Source organism: Argiope bruennichi, chromosome 10 (genome assembly GCF_947563725.1).
Source record: "Argiope bruennichi chromosome 10, qqArgBrue1.1, whole genome shotgun sequence".
NCBI classification, from domain to species: domain Eukaryota; kingdom Metazoa; phylum Arthropoda; class Arachnida; order Araneae; family Araneidae; genus Argiope; species Argiope bruennichi.
In genome coordinates this window covers 22654735-22673022 of record NC_079160.1, presented here as the reverse complement: position 1 = coordinate 22673022, position 18288 = coordinate 22654735, and the positions used below count along the sequence as shown (strand labels likewise).

Below are 18288 nucleotides of genomic sequence, written 5' to 3'. Positions count from 1 at the left end.
TATTCTTTTCCTCATTTAATCAAACAATTTTGAACCGGAAATCCATACTAAATAAATTATGTGGGCATTGTTTACTTCAGAATGTTTTTAAAATTTCGTGAAATATCTTAATCGACCGCTACTTTTTGTGACTAATGTAAAAGAATGGTACACTATTGTCATTTATATGCATGAATTCCATCACTCAATTGATTTTGAAGTTAATATAATCTGACTGTACTTACTTAATGCATTTGTGTTTTCTTTAAATAAAACTGACTAACTTTCTCTTAATTTTGGAATATATTTTGATTATTAATTTTTTTGGAAATACTTTTGTTGTTGTTAAAAAGCTAATAAGATCTAACGAAAATACTCAGCAAAAATTAAGTACAAAATTAGATAAACATAATTTTGTTTATCTTGTCTTCGTTAAACCAATTAGAAAAAACAAAATAAAAATGAGCAGGATTACTAAGGTTCAATTGATTTCCAAAAACTAGATTTATAATATTATAATTTAACATTTAAAATTGAAACAGTTGAATGTGGCTTAAAATTTTAAATATCATTTTTTCATTAAAAAAATTAAAACGTCAATTGTAGTACTAAACATTTAAAATCAAAAACAGTTTTTTTATAAACAATAATCTGATGAAGAAATGTGCGGAAACGTATACATTATAAAAAAATCTTAGTTGATTCCATTTCGAATTGAAAACAAAAAAAAAGGCTTAACCAAGAATTAGTGAAATATCCATTCAAATTAAAGTTTGAAGACAGAAAAAATTTAAAGTACTTTATACTCATTATCATGTGTTTGTAAACTTCCAATCATAAAATAATGAAACAAATAAATTCGTTTGAATTTTTTTTATTTTATCTGTTCTTGATTTTGAAATGAATATTTAATAGCACAGCTAAAAACAAAGGATTTGCACGGAATGACAGAATCTAAAAAATTATTTTAGAATAAAAAAGAATAATAAAAAAAACGAAAAAAATCAAACATCTTTTTTTCAAGTAGAATATTCTTGAAGAATGAATGTTTGTAAAAACTGAAGAATATATTCTAGTTCATTTTCGAAGTTCTTACAATACAGGATTCTTTATGAGAGAATTTATAATGTCAATTCTTTTTTCAGTTTCTTCGATGGAAGGATGATTGGCACCTAAACTTAATATTCTAGAATTTAAATCTTTTTCATAAATATCAAGAACTTCACTAAACTTTCTTTCCGAATATAGAATATCTGCAATATAATATCGTGTCTGCAAGGTATCTGGATGGTTAGCACCAAGTAAATTGAATTGAAGTTCTAAATTCTTTCTAAGGACTTTCAGAGATTCTTCTTCTTGTCCCATACAAAGTAGAGTGACAGCGATTTCTGTCGATGTCTCCAAAGTTTCCTGATTGTGAATGCCAAATATCTTCTCCTTTGCTTGAAAAATATTTCTAAATAGTTCTAAAGCCTCAGAGAATTTCTCTTGTTTCCGTAATATCCTAGCAATGTTGGTCTGAATCCTCAAAGTCCAAGGACTGATTTCATAGTTTTCGGTAAGTGACTTAAAAATTTGTTCATATTCTTTCAGAGCCTTTTCAAATTCGTTTTCTTTGTATAATAATTTAGCTATATCGGTTAAAGTTTCTAATGTATCTCGGTGATTCAGTCCAAGTACTTCTCTCTGTTGCTCGGAAATTTCCTCGTATACTTTTATCGCTTGTTGTTCCCTTCCTGCACGTTCCAAAATTGATGCGAAGAGACATTTAGCTTTGAATGCTTCTTTGTTTTTGTCACCAAGAATATTTTCTAAGGTTTCGCAAGCTTCTTTTGCTAATATTAAAGCTTCTTGATATTCACCCTTATGAACGAGCAAGGAGGCGAGTTGTTTCTGAATTTCCAAAACAGCAGGATCATCCTGATCAAAAATACTCATTCTTTTCTGTAGTACCTTTTGGTAAAAATTGAATGATTCTTCATAATTCCCTTGCTTGTAAAACATCTCAGCCATTTTCAGAGAAACAGACACATCTGTTTGAAAAATTTCTTTCAATTCAGAGATATTTGGATGGTTGTTAGCAATGGCAACACTGGTCAGAGTTCTCCCTTCTAAATTTTTGGCTCTCACCACAGCTTTTACTATATCCATGTTTTCTATAGCTTTCAACTCCTGCAGACAAGAACGGTCATTGTTTTTAATTTTATAGAAAATCTTCTCCAGGAACTCTAAGATGGCAACAATATTTTGGTCTGTAGAGTAATGAAGCGGAGTTTTTCCTGAATCGCTCAAAGCTTCGAAGATTGCACCATGACACAGCAACTCCTTGACGATCTCGTAGTGAGAAAATTGTGAAGCGTAATGCAAAGATGTCCATCCGTTTTTTGTTAGTGAATTTGGATTTGCTTTGTACCGGAGCAAAATACTGATAATTCTTTTAAGGCCTTTCCAAGCAGCATAGTGAATTGAAGCAGTATTCTTTGCATTCTTTACATTAACGAAATTGAATTTCAAAACATCTAATCCCGCCATGAGGATACTTTCTAATGTGGAAGGATTATTACTTTGCACAGCTGAAAACATATTTGTGGCAAACATTAGAGAGACCCTGAGGCGTATATCCCACCATTTGGCAACTTTCAGGGGTGTTTTCTTGTTTTCGTCCTTTGCGTCGTAAAAGGCACCAATCTCAAGCAAAGCCAGCAAAGCATCTAGCTTGCCCATTTCTGCCGCTGTGTGAAGAGGAGTGGCGCCATCTTTGCTGACAGCATTCACATTTGCCCCTTTTTCAAAAAGAAATCTGCAAATTTTGGAATGATTTCCAGAGGCTGCGTAATGCAATGAAGTCCATCCATTTTCACCTCTTTCATCCACATCCATTCCAAGGTTCAAAAAATATTCCAAGACATTCCTATGCCCTTCTTTCGCTGCCATATGTATTGGTGTAGCACCTGATGAATCTCTAAAGTTGATATCGACTTTCTTATCAATCAAGGATTCGATTATTTCCAAAGAGCCAGAAGCAGCAGCAATATGTAGTACGCTGTTTTTTACTTTGGTGTCCTTATTGAGATAGTCTGCACCTGGTTTCAATAAAATTTCCACCATTTTAAAATTTCCTTTTGTGACGGCTTGAAGAAGAGGAAAATCCCCAAACTTTGACGATACACCCGGATCTGCTCCTTTCGATAACAACAGCTGTGCAATTTCACAGTGGTCTTTTTCTGTTGCTATTAAAAGAGGTGGGTGAAAATTTTTATCCAAAATATTTAACTCGTCCTTATTACATTTCTCTAACAGTTTTTTAACAATTGTGACGTGACCAAAATACACGGCCGTGTGAAGAGGATAGTCACCATTCTGTGGATCAGCTGCAACAACATCCGGGTTTTTAGATAAGAAATAATCTACAATGTCTTCATGTCCTTGAGTGACAGCGGAAAGAAAAAGACTTCTTTCTTGTGCATCAATCAGGATTGCTCCACTTTTGATCAAAAGCTCAAATACTTTTCTGTTATTTGAATTGACGGCATGTTTTAAAGCAGTACATCCTTTTTGGTCCAGCGCATTAATATCAGACCCTTTGTCTAATAAGAATTTTATTACTTCTGCACGGCCGCCAAGAGTAGCCATGTGCAATGCTGTCGAACCAGATTCAGTTCTAATATCCACATAACACCCTTTCTGGATGCAATAGTTCACAAAGTCAACATCGCCATAAAAAGCTCCATAATGGAAAGGGCTTATGTCATTGCCATAAGAGAAATCAAAAACTACTTCTTCCTTTATTAGAAAATTTGTCATGCCTGTCTTAATAATTATTTCTAGAGGAAAGGTACCAGATTTATTTTTAATTAAAATGTCAGCCTTCATTTGTATTAGTAAGTGAACCACTTCTTTATGCCCTTTAGGAGAACTCAAGTGCAATGCAGTGTCACCATTGCAATCCTGAGAATTGATATCGGCGCCTTTCAGAAGTAGAAATTTAACTGTGTCCACATGTCCTTCTTCCGCCGCTAAGTGAAGAGCAGAAGAATCATGTAAAAATTTAATATCCATTCCGCTGTTGAATATCAATTCAACAAGTTTCAAATTGCCTTTAAAAGCTGCTGTACGCAATGCCTGAATCTTGGAACTAATATCAGCACCATTCAGAAGTTCTTCGACAAGTTCACAATGACCACACTCAGCTGCGATGTCCAGTGGAGTTGATCTATCTCCCGTTCGAAGAGAAGCAATAGCTCCTGCTTGCATTAAAAGTTTCGATGCAGCGAGGCGGCCATAGCCGGCCGCAAAATGCAAAGGTGTAAAGCCGTGTAAATACATAGCGTCAACTTCTGCTCCGTGCTGCAACAGAAGAGCAATCGTTTCTACATCACCGTTATCTACAGCTAAATGCAGTGGTGTTAATCCTTGCACAGTTCGAGCATTTGCGTCAGCTCCTTTGTTAAGTAAAGATTTGGCTATTTCATAATGGCCTCCACATGCAGCATAATGCAAAGGCACAAAATCCATGTCGGATTTGGAGTTCACTTTTGCCTCCTTTTTGAGCAAATTATCCACTAAATTCAAATGTCCCTTTGCAGCTGCTAGATGCAATGCCGTAAATCCATAATAGGTTCGATTGGCATCTACATCGGTTTCATTTTCCAAAAGAAGATTGGAAATGTCATAATGGTTTTCCATTACAGCGTAATGAAGTGCAGCGTGTCCGAATATGTCTTTTAAAATTGTATTTGCTTTATGCCGCAAAAGCATCCTGACCACACCTTCGTGTCCTTTCATGGAAGCAATATGCATAGACGTTCTGCCATTGATATCTTGACTGTCTACTGGCATCTTCATTTCCTCTATCAAATATTCTACGATTCTTTCCCTTCCTGAATCAGCAGCAGCATGTAAAGCAGTTTGATGGCTGTCGTCTTTTGCATTTATGTCTAGGTTGAACATGAGCAAAAATTTTAACATTTCTGAATTTGGAGCTCTAGCAGCAAAGTGCAAAGCAGTGCAAGAATTTAGATCTCTGCCATGAATGTCAACACCTTCATTCATAAAATCCTTTACTCTTTTCTCATCAATAACTTCTGTCAAAGAAACGAAAAACTGCTTCTGCTTTTTCATGATTGATACATCCATGTCATGATATCTCCTCGACTTAAGTGGATCATTCTCCACTTTCTTGCCAAGTTTCTCCTGCAAAATGTCCTTGACTTCAATAATCTTTTGGGCATTCAACAGAATGTTCGCAAAATTTCTCCCCAAGAGCATATCAACCAAAGCATTACCATGTGCTATATGATTTCGTAAATTCCTACCATAAGCGGTAGGGAAACAACTGTCTAAATAAAAATTAATATGAGTGAGTTGCTTTGGCAAACCTTCTATTACAGACAATATATCTAACACTAACATTTCAACTAAAGTTTGCAATTCCAAATCTTTTTCACATGCTTGTAACTTCTTGCTGGATAGGTTCTCTAAATCATGATTCTTCAAAACACTCTTTAGCAACGAAATCTTTAGAGGTAGCTGTTTTGCAAAGTCAGGCTTCAAGGTATAAACATTTTTCACAAATGTATAAGATTTTGCTTTCTTGCCGTGAATCATATGTCTGAATTCCTTGATCCATTTAACATTACCCATGCGAAATAGCACAAAATCAAAAATATCTAACAGAGCTTTTTCTAAAGCTTCGTTTCTTGCACCAGATTTTAACAACCCTCGTGAGTTAATATTTTCAACAATGGGATATAATTCATCCGCAAAAGATTTTAAGTCCATTTCTTGCACGAAAGATTCCAACTGTTTCTGAAATTGACAGATATCGCTCATCATGGCTATGCTGGAATAGAATTTTTCTGCTGTATGTACTATTTCAAAACTACATTTAAGAGTTTCGCTTAATTCTTCATGGATATTTTTAAACTTCATTCTTTTTTCTGTGATCTTACTTAAAATTCTACGAAAACGCTCTTTCTCTCTCCATAATTTACTTTTGGTCAGAGCTGCGACATCCGAAACCAATTTTTTAACCATCTTAATATCTTCTGGATTGCAATATTCCGCCATATCTGTTTCATCTGGTAATCTCTGTAACAACTCGTCACCTTGCGGAAAAAAGTCATTCGTATCCCGTTCTTTGATCAGATTCAGCATTTCTCTGTTTTCTCTTAAGTTGACTTTGACGAAAATGTTTTCTATTATTTCAGTGACTTTATCGGTGTCAATTTTTCCATCGGCTACAAAATATTCGTTTTCTGTTAGTAAAGATGGAGAACCTGCATTTAATAGAACATGCTCCACGAATTTTATTATTTCCTTTGTGTCACTGGAAAGAAGTGAATCGCGCAGTTTAATGGCGACATCTTCGGTTTGTTGTAGAATTACAGATGGCCTGTCTTCAATAATATCATGAAGTCTATGAAACATTTGCTTTGAATAATTTATTTCTTTATCAAATTCTCTCTCAAGATTTATTACCAACTTTTCCAATTGCCCGATTTCTCCCAAATTTGAATGTTTTGCTTCTTCCAGAACTTTCGTGACTGACGCCACAGAAATGTCATTTTGTTCAAAAAACATTTTCTTACCACTGATGCTTTCTCGATTGGTCATTTCTTTAAGAAGAGTCGTAATAAATGATACCTTTGTTCTGTATAAAATGTCTGAAATGGTTGAACTAATCTTGGAGATATCGGTCTGTATGTTGGCGAAGAAGGCGTTAGCATTCTCTTCAATCTCGCATCTCAGACAAAATGCTTCAAGATGGGACAAGGAATTTCTCAGGCTGGTGATTACTTCCGCCAAATTTGTTGGTAACACAGAAAGAAGAAAATCAGCAGCGGTATCTGATAGTTTCGGAGAAAATAACGTATTATTAAAGTGCTCTCCTGCGACTTGCAATGTTCTGGTGATGAGAATTTGGCCTTCTTTGCTTCTAGGATCAGCAGATAAAGCAATATCCGTGTATTTCTTCATTTTTTCTAAAGTATATATGTCCCTAATATGAGTGAAATCATTATACAAATCCTCGAAGAGTTTGTTTTCTTCTTTTGCGATAACTTCTTTTCTAGTGATTTTCTTACTGGACACTTTAGTAATGTCTGTGGTTTTTAAATCTTCCTTCACACACTGGAGTCTCATTGAAAATTTTTCCAAATGCGAAAGAAGTCTCTTCCTGTTTAATATGAAATAATACAATGGCTCGAAATGAATGCCTTTTAAGCAAAAATGAATAAAAATTATCAAACTGAATTCCATTTCCTCCCATGGCAACTTGTCATAAGTGAAATTTAATTGAGATTTCATGGTATGGATATTCTGAGCAATATATTTGGCGGCAAGTAAAAATTGCTCATCTAATTCATTATCTTCATCACAATAATTTTTAACGACAAAAGCAATCTTTTCAAGAACAAAATCAATTCGAAGCATTAGAAGATCTTTCGGATTACTGGGCGGACATTTCTGAGGGGAACTGTTGTCAAAAAATCGGAGATCCACTAATTTCTTTTTAACGTATAATTCCATATCTATATTAATTGGAACATTTCTAATCAATAACTCCCTGAATGCCTTCGAAAGAATTTCATCCAATTTTTCAAAGTCTTTTAAATAAGAATTTGGCCACCTCTCTATCAAAATTTCAAGAAGGTTGCTCTTATTTGATCGGATAGCATAATAGAAAGCATTGTGACATTCATCATCTTCGTCAGGTGAAAGATCATTTCTATCAGTTCGAAAAGGTAAAACAAGATTCAAATTTTTATCTGTTAATAAACACTCCAAGATTTTCACCGCTGCATTTTTACATGCAAAAGTTACCAAGTTTATTTTACTTAAGGTTTCGAAAGCTGCTTCTTCATATTTCTGGATCACTTCAGAATCTTTAGAGGAAATAATATAATTCAATAAACTGCTCGAAATTTTAAACCTATCCACATCATCAGAGAGCACAGCATTCTTAATTTCGCTGACAAGCTGAATATAGAAATATTTAGCACTTACTGAATCCAGATCGCTGTATTCCAGCACAAGTTGCGCTTTAGACTTCGAAGCAAATGTAAAACTTTCCTGGGTATATCCAAACAAATACCGGCGTGCTCTGATCGAAAAATAACTCACGACACTTAAAACTCCGCCCATTATTACTCTGTTCTTACAAAGCTATAGCAAAAACACTAGCCATTATTACACTCTTTACAAAATAATAGCAATCTCCATATCGATTGCGATTTTCTTATTTAAAGTACGAGTGAAAGACGAGCGAAGCGAGCAAGGTCAAATCTACTCGTTTATGACGAAACTTTTCGTTTCGCCTGTACAGCGAGCGCTCAGAGATAGCAGCAAAAGTGAAACTAAAGCAACGGCTTTTTGCGGTTTATCTTAAACGTCTACTTCCGCCACTCAAATAGCTAGTTAAGAGCATTGGAGAGAGAGAGAGAGAGCATTATTACTTTAGTTTCACTTTCTCAGACACGAAGTATTATACAAAGAGAAAGCGTCTTTTTTAGGCAGGAAATATGAACTATGAACACGATAATTCAAAAACGTTTAAAGCTAGACGAATTAAATGTGGTATAAGCCGTTTATACTAAATTCGAAGACTTCTGTAAAGTTTTGATCGAATTACATTTGCAATAAATTAATATTTATTTCTCTGCGACTGCAACTGAATTCGATAGGTAAAAAATATTGATCTATTTCAAATTTTTATTCAAATCCATCAAGGGGTTGACCGTCTATCAGTTTAATATTTCGTATGCGTGCAAGGGCAACTACTATATAAATAGCAAGATCACAGACAAAATTTTATTTATCTAAGCCATTTGGTTTTTAAATATTTCATTTCGTTTTTTTTTTTTTTTCATTCTTAAAAAAATACTAGATATATATTAAATTGTGAGCCGATCAGCCGAAAAAAGGTGTCCAAAATACATATTCAATTCATTGCTGCACTGCGAAGCACAAAACGCTCACATTCGGGAATTTAAAAATAAAAATCTGAGAAATCGCTGCCATGCCAAAAAAAGAAAAAAATTACCCACTTTTATGTATACAATTTTTATTACACTTTTATTTCGTAGTATGAGAGAAAGCTTCTGAGAGACCACTCGTGCTGCTTGAATTATCACATTCGAGTTGATAGATCGACAGACGTTTCAACTCTTTGATGGATTTTCTCTAATCTTTGATATAAGCGAGCAGATCTCGTATTCAAGCTACATATTAAATGTCAGCTATCTAGCCTATTGTATTTCTGAGTTATCTTGGAAGAACAAGTCAGCGAGTTTAAGCCAAAATTTGATGCATATCCAGGATTCTAATTCAAATACCACATTCCAATTTTCTTTCTTCTCGATTCGAAATTCTAAAATTTTCTTTTGAATGCCCCATGTTCAGAGACAAATTAAACTGAACTCCAAAAATGGTCATTTTTAATTCAGAATGATCAAAAAGTGAGGTTTGATCAAATTCTTAAGATCGATTGTTTTGATAAATTTTTAGAAATTTTCGATTATATGAAACTTTTTTTATTTTTGTAGAAAGTTAAAAAATTTTATAGAAAGTAAAAAAGTTGTTTAATTGTTCATTTTCAGAATATTTCATTACAATCAATTAATTTGACTCTTTTAATGAAATGTTGTTGTTGTTGTTGTTGTTGTTTTCAATTCCTACTATTAGTTCACACTGTCCCTATATATATTTATATATCTTGATCAAATTTTCAATCGATCGTTAATAAAATACTTTTTATCCATCCACTATTTCAAATGTATTTTTTTAAACTTGTAGTGGATACCTGATGTTAATACAGTTTTTTCAAATATTAATTCATTAATTAAATTTAATTAATTAAGTTTAGTTTTATATGAGAGAAAAAAATCTGTCTTTTGCCACTAAATATTGTGATTCGGTCATATGTCTATACATATTTATATTAATTGTAATTATTTAATGAAAAGCAACTAAAATAAAATTTTCTTTGTTGACCTGAGTAGGAATTGACTTTAAACATTTATATATATATATATATATATATATATATATATATATATATATATATATATATATATACAAAAGTATTAGAATCAAGTTAATAGGAAAAACAAAAATCAAATAAAAATTAAACCAAAAAAATTATTAAAAAAATATTAAAAAAAGAATCCGGCCTGAAGACTTTTTCAAGGGTCACCCTCAGGCAGGGATTCAAATAAAGGGATTTTTTCTGTGAGGACATACAGACTTTGTCTAATAATGATTCCTCGTGACCCGAAAATCCCCTGAAATTATGCTCAAGAGATATACCATTTTAACAGAAAGGAAATACAAAATAACAAATTAGAAAAAAAGAACCACAACAAAGTAAAAATACAATCAAAACAATAACAAAAAAACAAAAACAGCATTAAAATTAAAATTAAAATTAAAAACGAAAAAGCCAGAACATACCATCCTTTTCCTTTTTGTTAAAATGGTATATCTCTTGAGCATAATTTCAGGGGATTTTCGGGTCACGAGGAATCATTATTAGACAAAGTCTGTATGTCCTCACAGAAAAAATCCCTTTATTTGAATCCCTGCCTGAGGGTGACCCTTGAAAAAGTCTTCAGGCCGGATTCTTTTTTTAATATTTTTTTAATAATTTTTTTGGTTTAATTTTTATTTGATTTTTGTTTTTCCTATTAACTTGATTCTAATACTTTTGTATCAATTCATCTGTGTTTTAGAAGTAGCTGCAATTGCGCTCTCTAAATACTATGAAGTTCCTTTTTGGTTTTAGTTTAAATAGGTAATAAATTTTAGTTGCGATTGCGAAACTGTTTTGTTTCGTTTTCATTTTAGTTTCGTTTTCAAACTTTTTCTTACTTTAGATTGTATATATATATATATATATATATATATAACTTGTTTCTTTTTCTTTTTATTTTCCCCAAATAGCATAACATTGAAGTTTGGATACAAAAGAAGTTTGCTGTTGTAAAAGAGGGCTGAAAAATTGCTTACGTTAATTATTTATCTGAATGAACGTACTGAAGGTATAAAATTTCATTGGTAATATTATTTCTTTTTTATCTTAGAAAATTAGCAATCTTAAGCAGATTTTATGTTTGGCATAAAATTTTATTATTTAGGTACAACTTCTGTGATTAATTGCTTTAAATTTTTAAGTTTGCGCCATGTTGGTATTTATAAAATAATAATTAATGAAATTCTTGGCTTATTGTATTGACAATTCTCGAATACCAAAATAGCCAACTCATGAAATTCATTCACCTGACTATCACAGTCGAATGAAAAATTAATTATACACATTATTTAAAGTATTAATGTCTATTATCTTACTCTTGTCGATTTACAAACTGCGAAATGGATGTCGAAAATTATTCAATTGCCGCCTATATTTAATGCATATTGCATTCGCTTGAATTGACTTCATTTGAATTATGGACACTAGATGGCGGCACGTGATGCTGTTTATTACAGTACTCGGTTTTCATGACTAGAAGAATCCGCATGAATTGGAGAGTTTCCGCCGTCTTCCAGTAGCTTTTGTTTTCATTGTAGAGATTCTGAATGGACATTATCAGCGCTTGTGCTTTCGTATATTCTTAAGACAGTAACGTTGCGACTGGGCTCGAAGAGGAATGAATTCCCTTGGATAATAGAGAAAATCATAAAGATAGAATCATTGATTGGGGGATAGGAAAATTTGTGAATCTCTTACCAATGTAGTTAATTTTCCCATATGTAAACAAATATAAATTATGCAAATCTATTAAAATTTGATTTTTAAAAAATAGATGGTTTTTCTTAACAAAATATTTAAAAAGAAAATCCATTTTCAGTAATAATCATTAATTTGCACTTTAAACATCAACAGTTCATTCAATAACTTACTTGATAATAAACTAGCGGTTTGAGTTAAACACATGCTGAAATTCAAACTTTAGTATGAAGGACGGAAGTTCAATAAAAAAAATGGCCTTTTGTTTGACGGACAAGAGCCCAACTGTTGCGGTGGCCCTCTAAAAGATCAACTAAAATCGTCTGGGCGAAAACGACAGCCATGCATGAAGGCAAACATTAGTACCATAAATGCCAAATACGATGGGGGGGGGATGGTTAGGGAATAATGAAAAACGGTTATCATTTGCCCTAGTTAAAACATTAATAATAATTAGGAATGAAATGGAGATATTATGTCCTGGGTCTCTTTTATCTCTCTTTACGCCACTGCTTCACTATCAATAATTTTATCTAATCACTATCAATATTGATTTAAAATTTTTGCTTAGTGTTAGAGTAAAAGCGGAAGCGAACAGGCAAGTTTTCTTCATTCATTTATTTTATTTCTTCAAGAGTTCACGCTGCATAAAAAATGCAATTTATAACGACACGGCAAAAAAAAAAAAAAAAAAAAAAAAATGAATATTCCCAAGAAATTTTTCGCATATTTCCAATAAATATACTAAATAATTGTAAAAATTTTGAACTTTGTGCAAGGTTGTGAAGATATTCAGATTTTTATTTTCAAAGTTACTCCCACTGGCGTTTCCTACTTCAGTAGTGCAGTGAAGAAAACTGATTATCCAATTTGACACAGATCAGCAGTTTTAATAACGCGATCACAAACCAAATTTCATTTATCTAAGATAATGTGATTTGAATTATAGATATATAATAAGTTAAACTTAAGTACTGGATATAGATAAGTAACACATTAGTGCTTAAAAATCGAAGACGTATTTGAACCCCTTTTCTCTGGCCAATTGAGATCAAAATTTGACATATAATATAGTTGTAGTCACATGCCAAATTTCATATATTTAAGACATTGTGTTTTTAAGTTATCACATATGCTTGCGTGCGAACTGGCAAACGGACAACCTTTTGACAGATTTGGTTTCAAATGTTATAGAGATCTGTAGTTTATTCTAAATCTGCATTCCAAATTATATTTACCTAACTGCTTGCCTTTCGTAGGTAGCATATTTATTTGCACCTGGGTAGACAGACTTCCTTTGATTCGATTTTATTCTAAATTTGACAAATTTGGTTAAAAATCACATACCAAAATTCATACTTTTAGATCAAAACGTTTTCCATTTATCCTATTTACAGACATTATTCTAAAAATATGTATTTCGTATTCGGGAAGACCTGAAAACGTGGAAATTTCGAGTCTGAATTTTTTTGACGATTATAATATTTTCTCTTTTGTATACTTCATATTCAAGAAAAAAAAAAAAAAAAAAAAAAAAAACAAGAATGCTTTTAAAAACAGAGGTGTAGGCAGTACTGTAAATGATCAAACTGTTTAATAAATTCCTGTAACACGAATTTCGCATTCATGATTCGTCATTGATCAATTGCAGCCGGCAAAGATTGATTTTTTTCAAAAGGATGATAACGAGCGATTTGATGTGAGCTGTTTTAAATAACGATGAACAATGGTATGGAATTTTTCATGAGTTGATAGCAATTATCCCAATGCCAATATTCAATCCATTGAAAGTTGAACCATTCTACTAGTAGGATTGAAAGGGATTGCGTCTTCTATGAACTATGCTGTCTTTAAAACAAATAAATTAATTAAATATTGTTTTCAGTTGAATAATTTGAACTATCATTTAGCGGAAGAGTCCGGAATTGCTCAATCTTCACTTGTTCGGACAAGAATAATGAAAGAAAGCGTGAGTTTTTGATTACCCAACGGAAACTACTGGTTCTTGGCGGGAATGAAATACTAAATCGCCAAAATTATCTTGCCATGATATAATAGAATTTGCCACCTGTCATGTTCAGTGAAAAATTTGCCAAACAATAAAAGTTTCACATTCTTAGAAACACTGCAAACGGCGTTTTGAGCTGTTTCTTAACGATAAATTAATAGTATATTGAAAGTGGCATTATGAAGCTTTCCAAAATATGGCATATCATTTCTATATGTAAAATGATAAGTATGTGTGTGTAAGAAAGCCCATGCTCTTCCACGGACATCTATGTATAGAAATTCTCTACAATGACAAACCAGTGTTTTTGCTTTTTTTTATTGGATGATATAAAAAAAATGGATTCTGTATAGATAAATGCTATTAAAAAAATTGGCACTAGCATTGGGTAATGGCCTTGGTTCTTCCTTTCAAAAGGGCGAACCTCTCCAACAAAGAAAACACGCGCCTCTCGCATTGAATCAGTCACATTTAACGAAGAAGGGTGTGAAAAAGATGCTAGGACATTTTGAGCGTTTCTAGTGTTTCGCTTGAAACGACATTTCGGGTGCTTCAGTATTTGTGAAATCAGAGTATCAAGTATTAAAATATTATTAAAATTTTTTTTATTAAAATGCCTATCTGCATACATATAAATCATGTAAAATAAGAAACAAGTAATTACTTGTTATAACTTAATATCTTTTTTTTACAAGATAACTTGTAGTAATTACCTGTTATTAACTTAATATCTTATTTTACACGATTTACATTAATTTTATTAAATTTAATCTACGCAGTAAAGAAATGACTACGATAAATATTTAATTTTAAAATCATTGTTTTTATTACTATATGATAATATATTAGTACCTTCTATAAAGAACTTTAGATTTATTACTTTTAAATGAATTTGAATTAGCGGTATTACATTTGCTATAAACAAAAGTGTTTATTAAAATTTCGGTCACACGCCTTTTTACTCAATTGTCTTTTTTATAATAATAACTTAAATAGTTGAAAATTGTGTTCTTTAATAAAATTATTTAGGACATCCACAAGTTGATTAAAATGGCCTAGCCAATATTAATTTATCTCCAATTTTTTTTATTTCATTTTCTTCCAGAGAAGCACAGAACATTATTCTTCAGAGCAGAGAATATTCCCCTGAACGGTAGACTCATCAAGAGTCGAGACGGGAAATGTAGTCACCGACATCTGCAATTTAGTTGAACCAAGTGAAAGGAAACAAGGTTTGGCAGACTCTTATTATGTAGTGAGTTCATGTCAGACAGCATTTGTGTTCCGCAGAATAATGTTTCCCCTCTTTCTCTGCCCTGTTCGGCGTTTCACATAAAAACAAATCAAGAGAAATTTTTATTTATCTTTTTCATAAATTTTCGTACTGTAATGCAATCAGAACCGTTTTATAGCTTATTAGACCAATAAGCCTCTCGGTAAAGCAACGGATATCAGGCCTGAAAATCAGCAAATAGTGCACATCATCAAGAAAGTACTTTTTTTATCCCAAAATCTAAGTTTATTGCTTAAAGTATACGAAATTTTACAAAATATAGAAGTAAAGAAATTATGTTATGTATATAATAAAAACTGATATAATCGGCATTGCTCGCAATAAAAATATTTTTGCTTCTGTATAGTTATAAAATTTTAAGCTTAAGACGTTGATTGCTGAATAAATCACAAATTAATCAAAAATTATTGCAAGTATTTTTCACCAATTTCCATAATCTTTCACAAAATAATTTCCATTACATACAATACATTTATCCCATCTTTCTTCCAATTTTCAAATACATGCTAGGAGCTATTTTCTAGGCAGGCCTTTCAAAATCATCTCTGCGGCGTTTACCACTGTTTCAGATGATGAAAAATGCTTACTGTGGAAGAGTTACTTCAAATTCCTGAAAATAAAATCTCTTGGTTCTAAATCAGGACTGTGAGAAAGGTGGGGAGCAGGTTTCACGTTGAATTTTGAAATACCGTATAGATAGATAGATATGGAATAAACTGTGCAAAAAACAAATGCCATATGCAGTTTTTTTTTTTTTTTTTTCCTTATAAGCAACTTGTAAGTAGAACCAATGAAGTTACTCAATATTTCTAATAAGTCTCTTAATATGATTCTGTGATTTCTCATTGTCAAAACATCTGTGTTGATGCTTACTTTTCTTACAGCAATAACTGGAGAATTGGGTCCACCTTCTTTTGAAATCGATTGTCTTTCCATTTTAAGGCCTATTAAAACTAAAGAGAAAAACAGACTCCCCATAAACTTTCTTTAACATCATATAGACTTCAGATGACAGCATTTTTTTTTAAGAGTAAACAAAATTTCAATGTGTTTGTCGCGTGTCACATTCATTGTTGTCATAGGCGAAAATGGCATAACGCATACTTAACCACTTGTCAAGGCCACGGTATCATAACCATGAAACAAGCGTCAGTTATTCTCTTATCCCGTTACGTATATAATATTAATTAAATTTTTCTTGATCTTTTTTGTTGTTAATTTCTTTTAAAAACTGTAATAATTATTTACTGAATTGCAGCGTCTTTCGTTGACTTTTATTTGCCTTGTCGGCTGACCCCTCGTTATCAACTAAACTTCAACTTACAAGATGGCAACTGCTTTTCTCCTCACCCCGCGTACCATCTGACACGAGATTAGCAATCTTTAGGGATCCCATTTTCCCCCTCTCATCATTGCAGTGGGGAAAAAACGAAGTTATTTCATATTACGTTTTTTATTGTCACGTTCGAAAATACCATTCTCTTCTTTTTGGCGTTACTACCTAATGTTCCATCCTTCCTTCCCTATACATCTGCCTATATTGCCGATATAGGCTGATATTCCTTCATTTCGTTAGAACGAAAAACTATAATATTGAATAACCTTACACACTAATTTGGATTATTTAAAAAAATTGTGAAAATAAAACGAAATATTGAATAATAATTAAGCTAATGTCATGGGATTGCTGTACCTGTGTGTATTCAACGAAACAAAAGCGGAAATACAAATTTTACCTTGAAATTATGTCCAAAGAAAGCAACATTTTCATCAATACCTTAAAAAATTCAGTAACATTGCTTTGAATTTAGTGACAATAAAAGGAAGCATTGTTATAAATTCCATTTAAAATTAATTTCGAAAAAGTTATTTAGAAACATTTTTAACTGAGCAATTTAATCATTGAAGAGGCAATATGTTGTTCTTTAAAATGTTATATAAATCATTTTCTTGGATAAATACCCGATTTGGGCATGAATTCAAGTTAATACGCGAAAGGAGGGGGGAGCAACAACCAACAGCGAAGACTTGGTGGAACAGAACAGCAGACTACGTACCAAATCTCAAAAACAACCGCCAACCATTGTTGGCAATAACGAATAAATAGATGCAAGCACAGTTTGATCTCTTAAGCTTCAGACTTTCAAAAAAGTTTTTTTTTAATCCCCTATAGAGAATCAACTACAAAATAACTAGACAGGCTACTAATAAAACTAAATATGCGTTATCATTTTCAGTATGTCTCCGTAAATTTTCAGCGTATTCATGAATAAATTGCCAATTTTTGTCTCTGAAAGATATATTTTACAGCTCTGGCCATTTTTGAAGTCAAGAACAAAGCCGACTATAGGCAGGTAGTATGTATTCGGTCGTTTGATATGCTGTCGTCAAAGAGAAACCGAATCCTTCTGACATTATTAGCAATACTGAAGTTGAAGTCAATAGAAGATTTTTTTAGTATGATGTTTTTTAAAGGGTGGATGCAATATATAAATTGCATGACACACAAATCGCTCAAAACGATCATCAGAGCATACAACTGCACCTCGAACTACCAAATTTTGCATTTCTTGGGAAATAAATATTTATTAGAAAGTTGAAAATGAGTAGAAATTTTAATATTTCTCTTCGGTAATTTCTGAACATTCGAGGTTGATCAAATTGTATCTGAGCGTTATTCATGAAAAAATATTCGTATTGCGATATAGCAATCTTAATTCCCTTCAAAGTAGTTCTTTTGAGATGTTAAATATAACTTCCAACTGTTCTGCCACCAGTTTATTTCATCTCGAGGAGAGGCTAGAAATCTCAAGGAGATATATCAGGAGAGCAAGGAACCTGATGAAAAACAAGCATTTTGTGTTTAATCAAGACGTTAATATCAAATATTGAGAACGGGCAAGTACATTATCTGATCGGCAGGTGCATAAATGAAATACTTTGTTAAAATGAATTAACATAATATCTGTGTCGTCTGCACTTACTGAATCTAATTTGGGTAATGACTATTTCATATTTGACTTTTGATGTTTATATTGAAGCACGAGACTGAAGCATGTTCTAGTCAATCAAAATGTGCTTTATTCTCTAATGATATTTTTGAAACTTTTGCTTCGCACTCGTTACTATTGTGTCATTCTTGAAGAGCTAATGAATTATTTTAATAGGGAATCAACAAGATTTACACAAAATTTGATGTAACAGCGTTTAAATTTTCCATCTTTACTTTCTTTCTTTTTACTTTCCCATATACGTAGTATAAAGAAAGTATATTAATCG

At 32.3% G+C, this 18288-nt stretch overlaps 1 protein-coding gene across 1 annotated transcript; it reads right to left on the bottom strand.

Annotated features, from left to right (window-relative positions):
- Nucleotides 1–926: 926 nt before the first annotated feature.
- Nucleotides 927–8176, bottom strand: LOC129988852 (uncharacterized). Its single transcript, XM_056097131.1, has one exon. It carries the CDS (start codon nucleotides 8122–8124, stop codon nucleotides 1072–1074), a length of 7053 nt encoding a protein of 2350 aa, XP_055953106.1. The 5' UTR covers nucleotides 8125–8176; the 3' UTR covers nucleotides 927–1071.
- Nucleotides 8177–18288: the final 10112 nt, after the last annotated feature.

What these genes read in the sequence shown, in the direction of transcription:
- LOC129988852 (XM_056097131.1), bottom strand. Translation starts at nt 8,124, where the DNA reads ATGGGCGGAGTTTTAAGTGTCGTGAGTTATTTTTCGATCAGAGCACGC.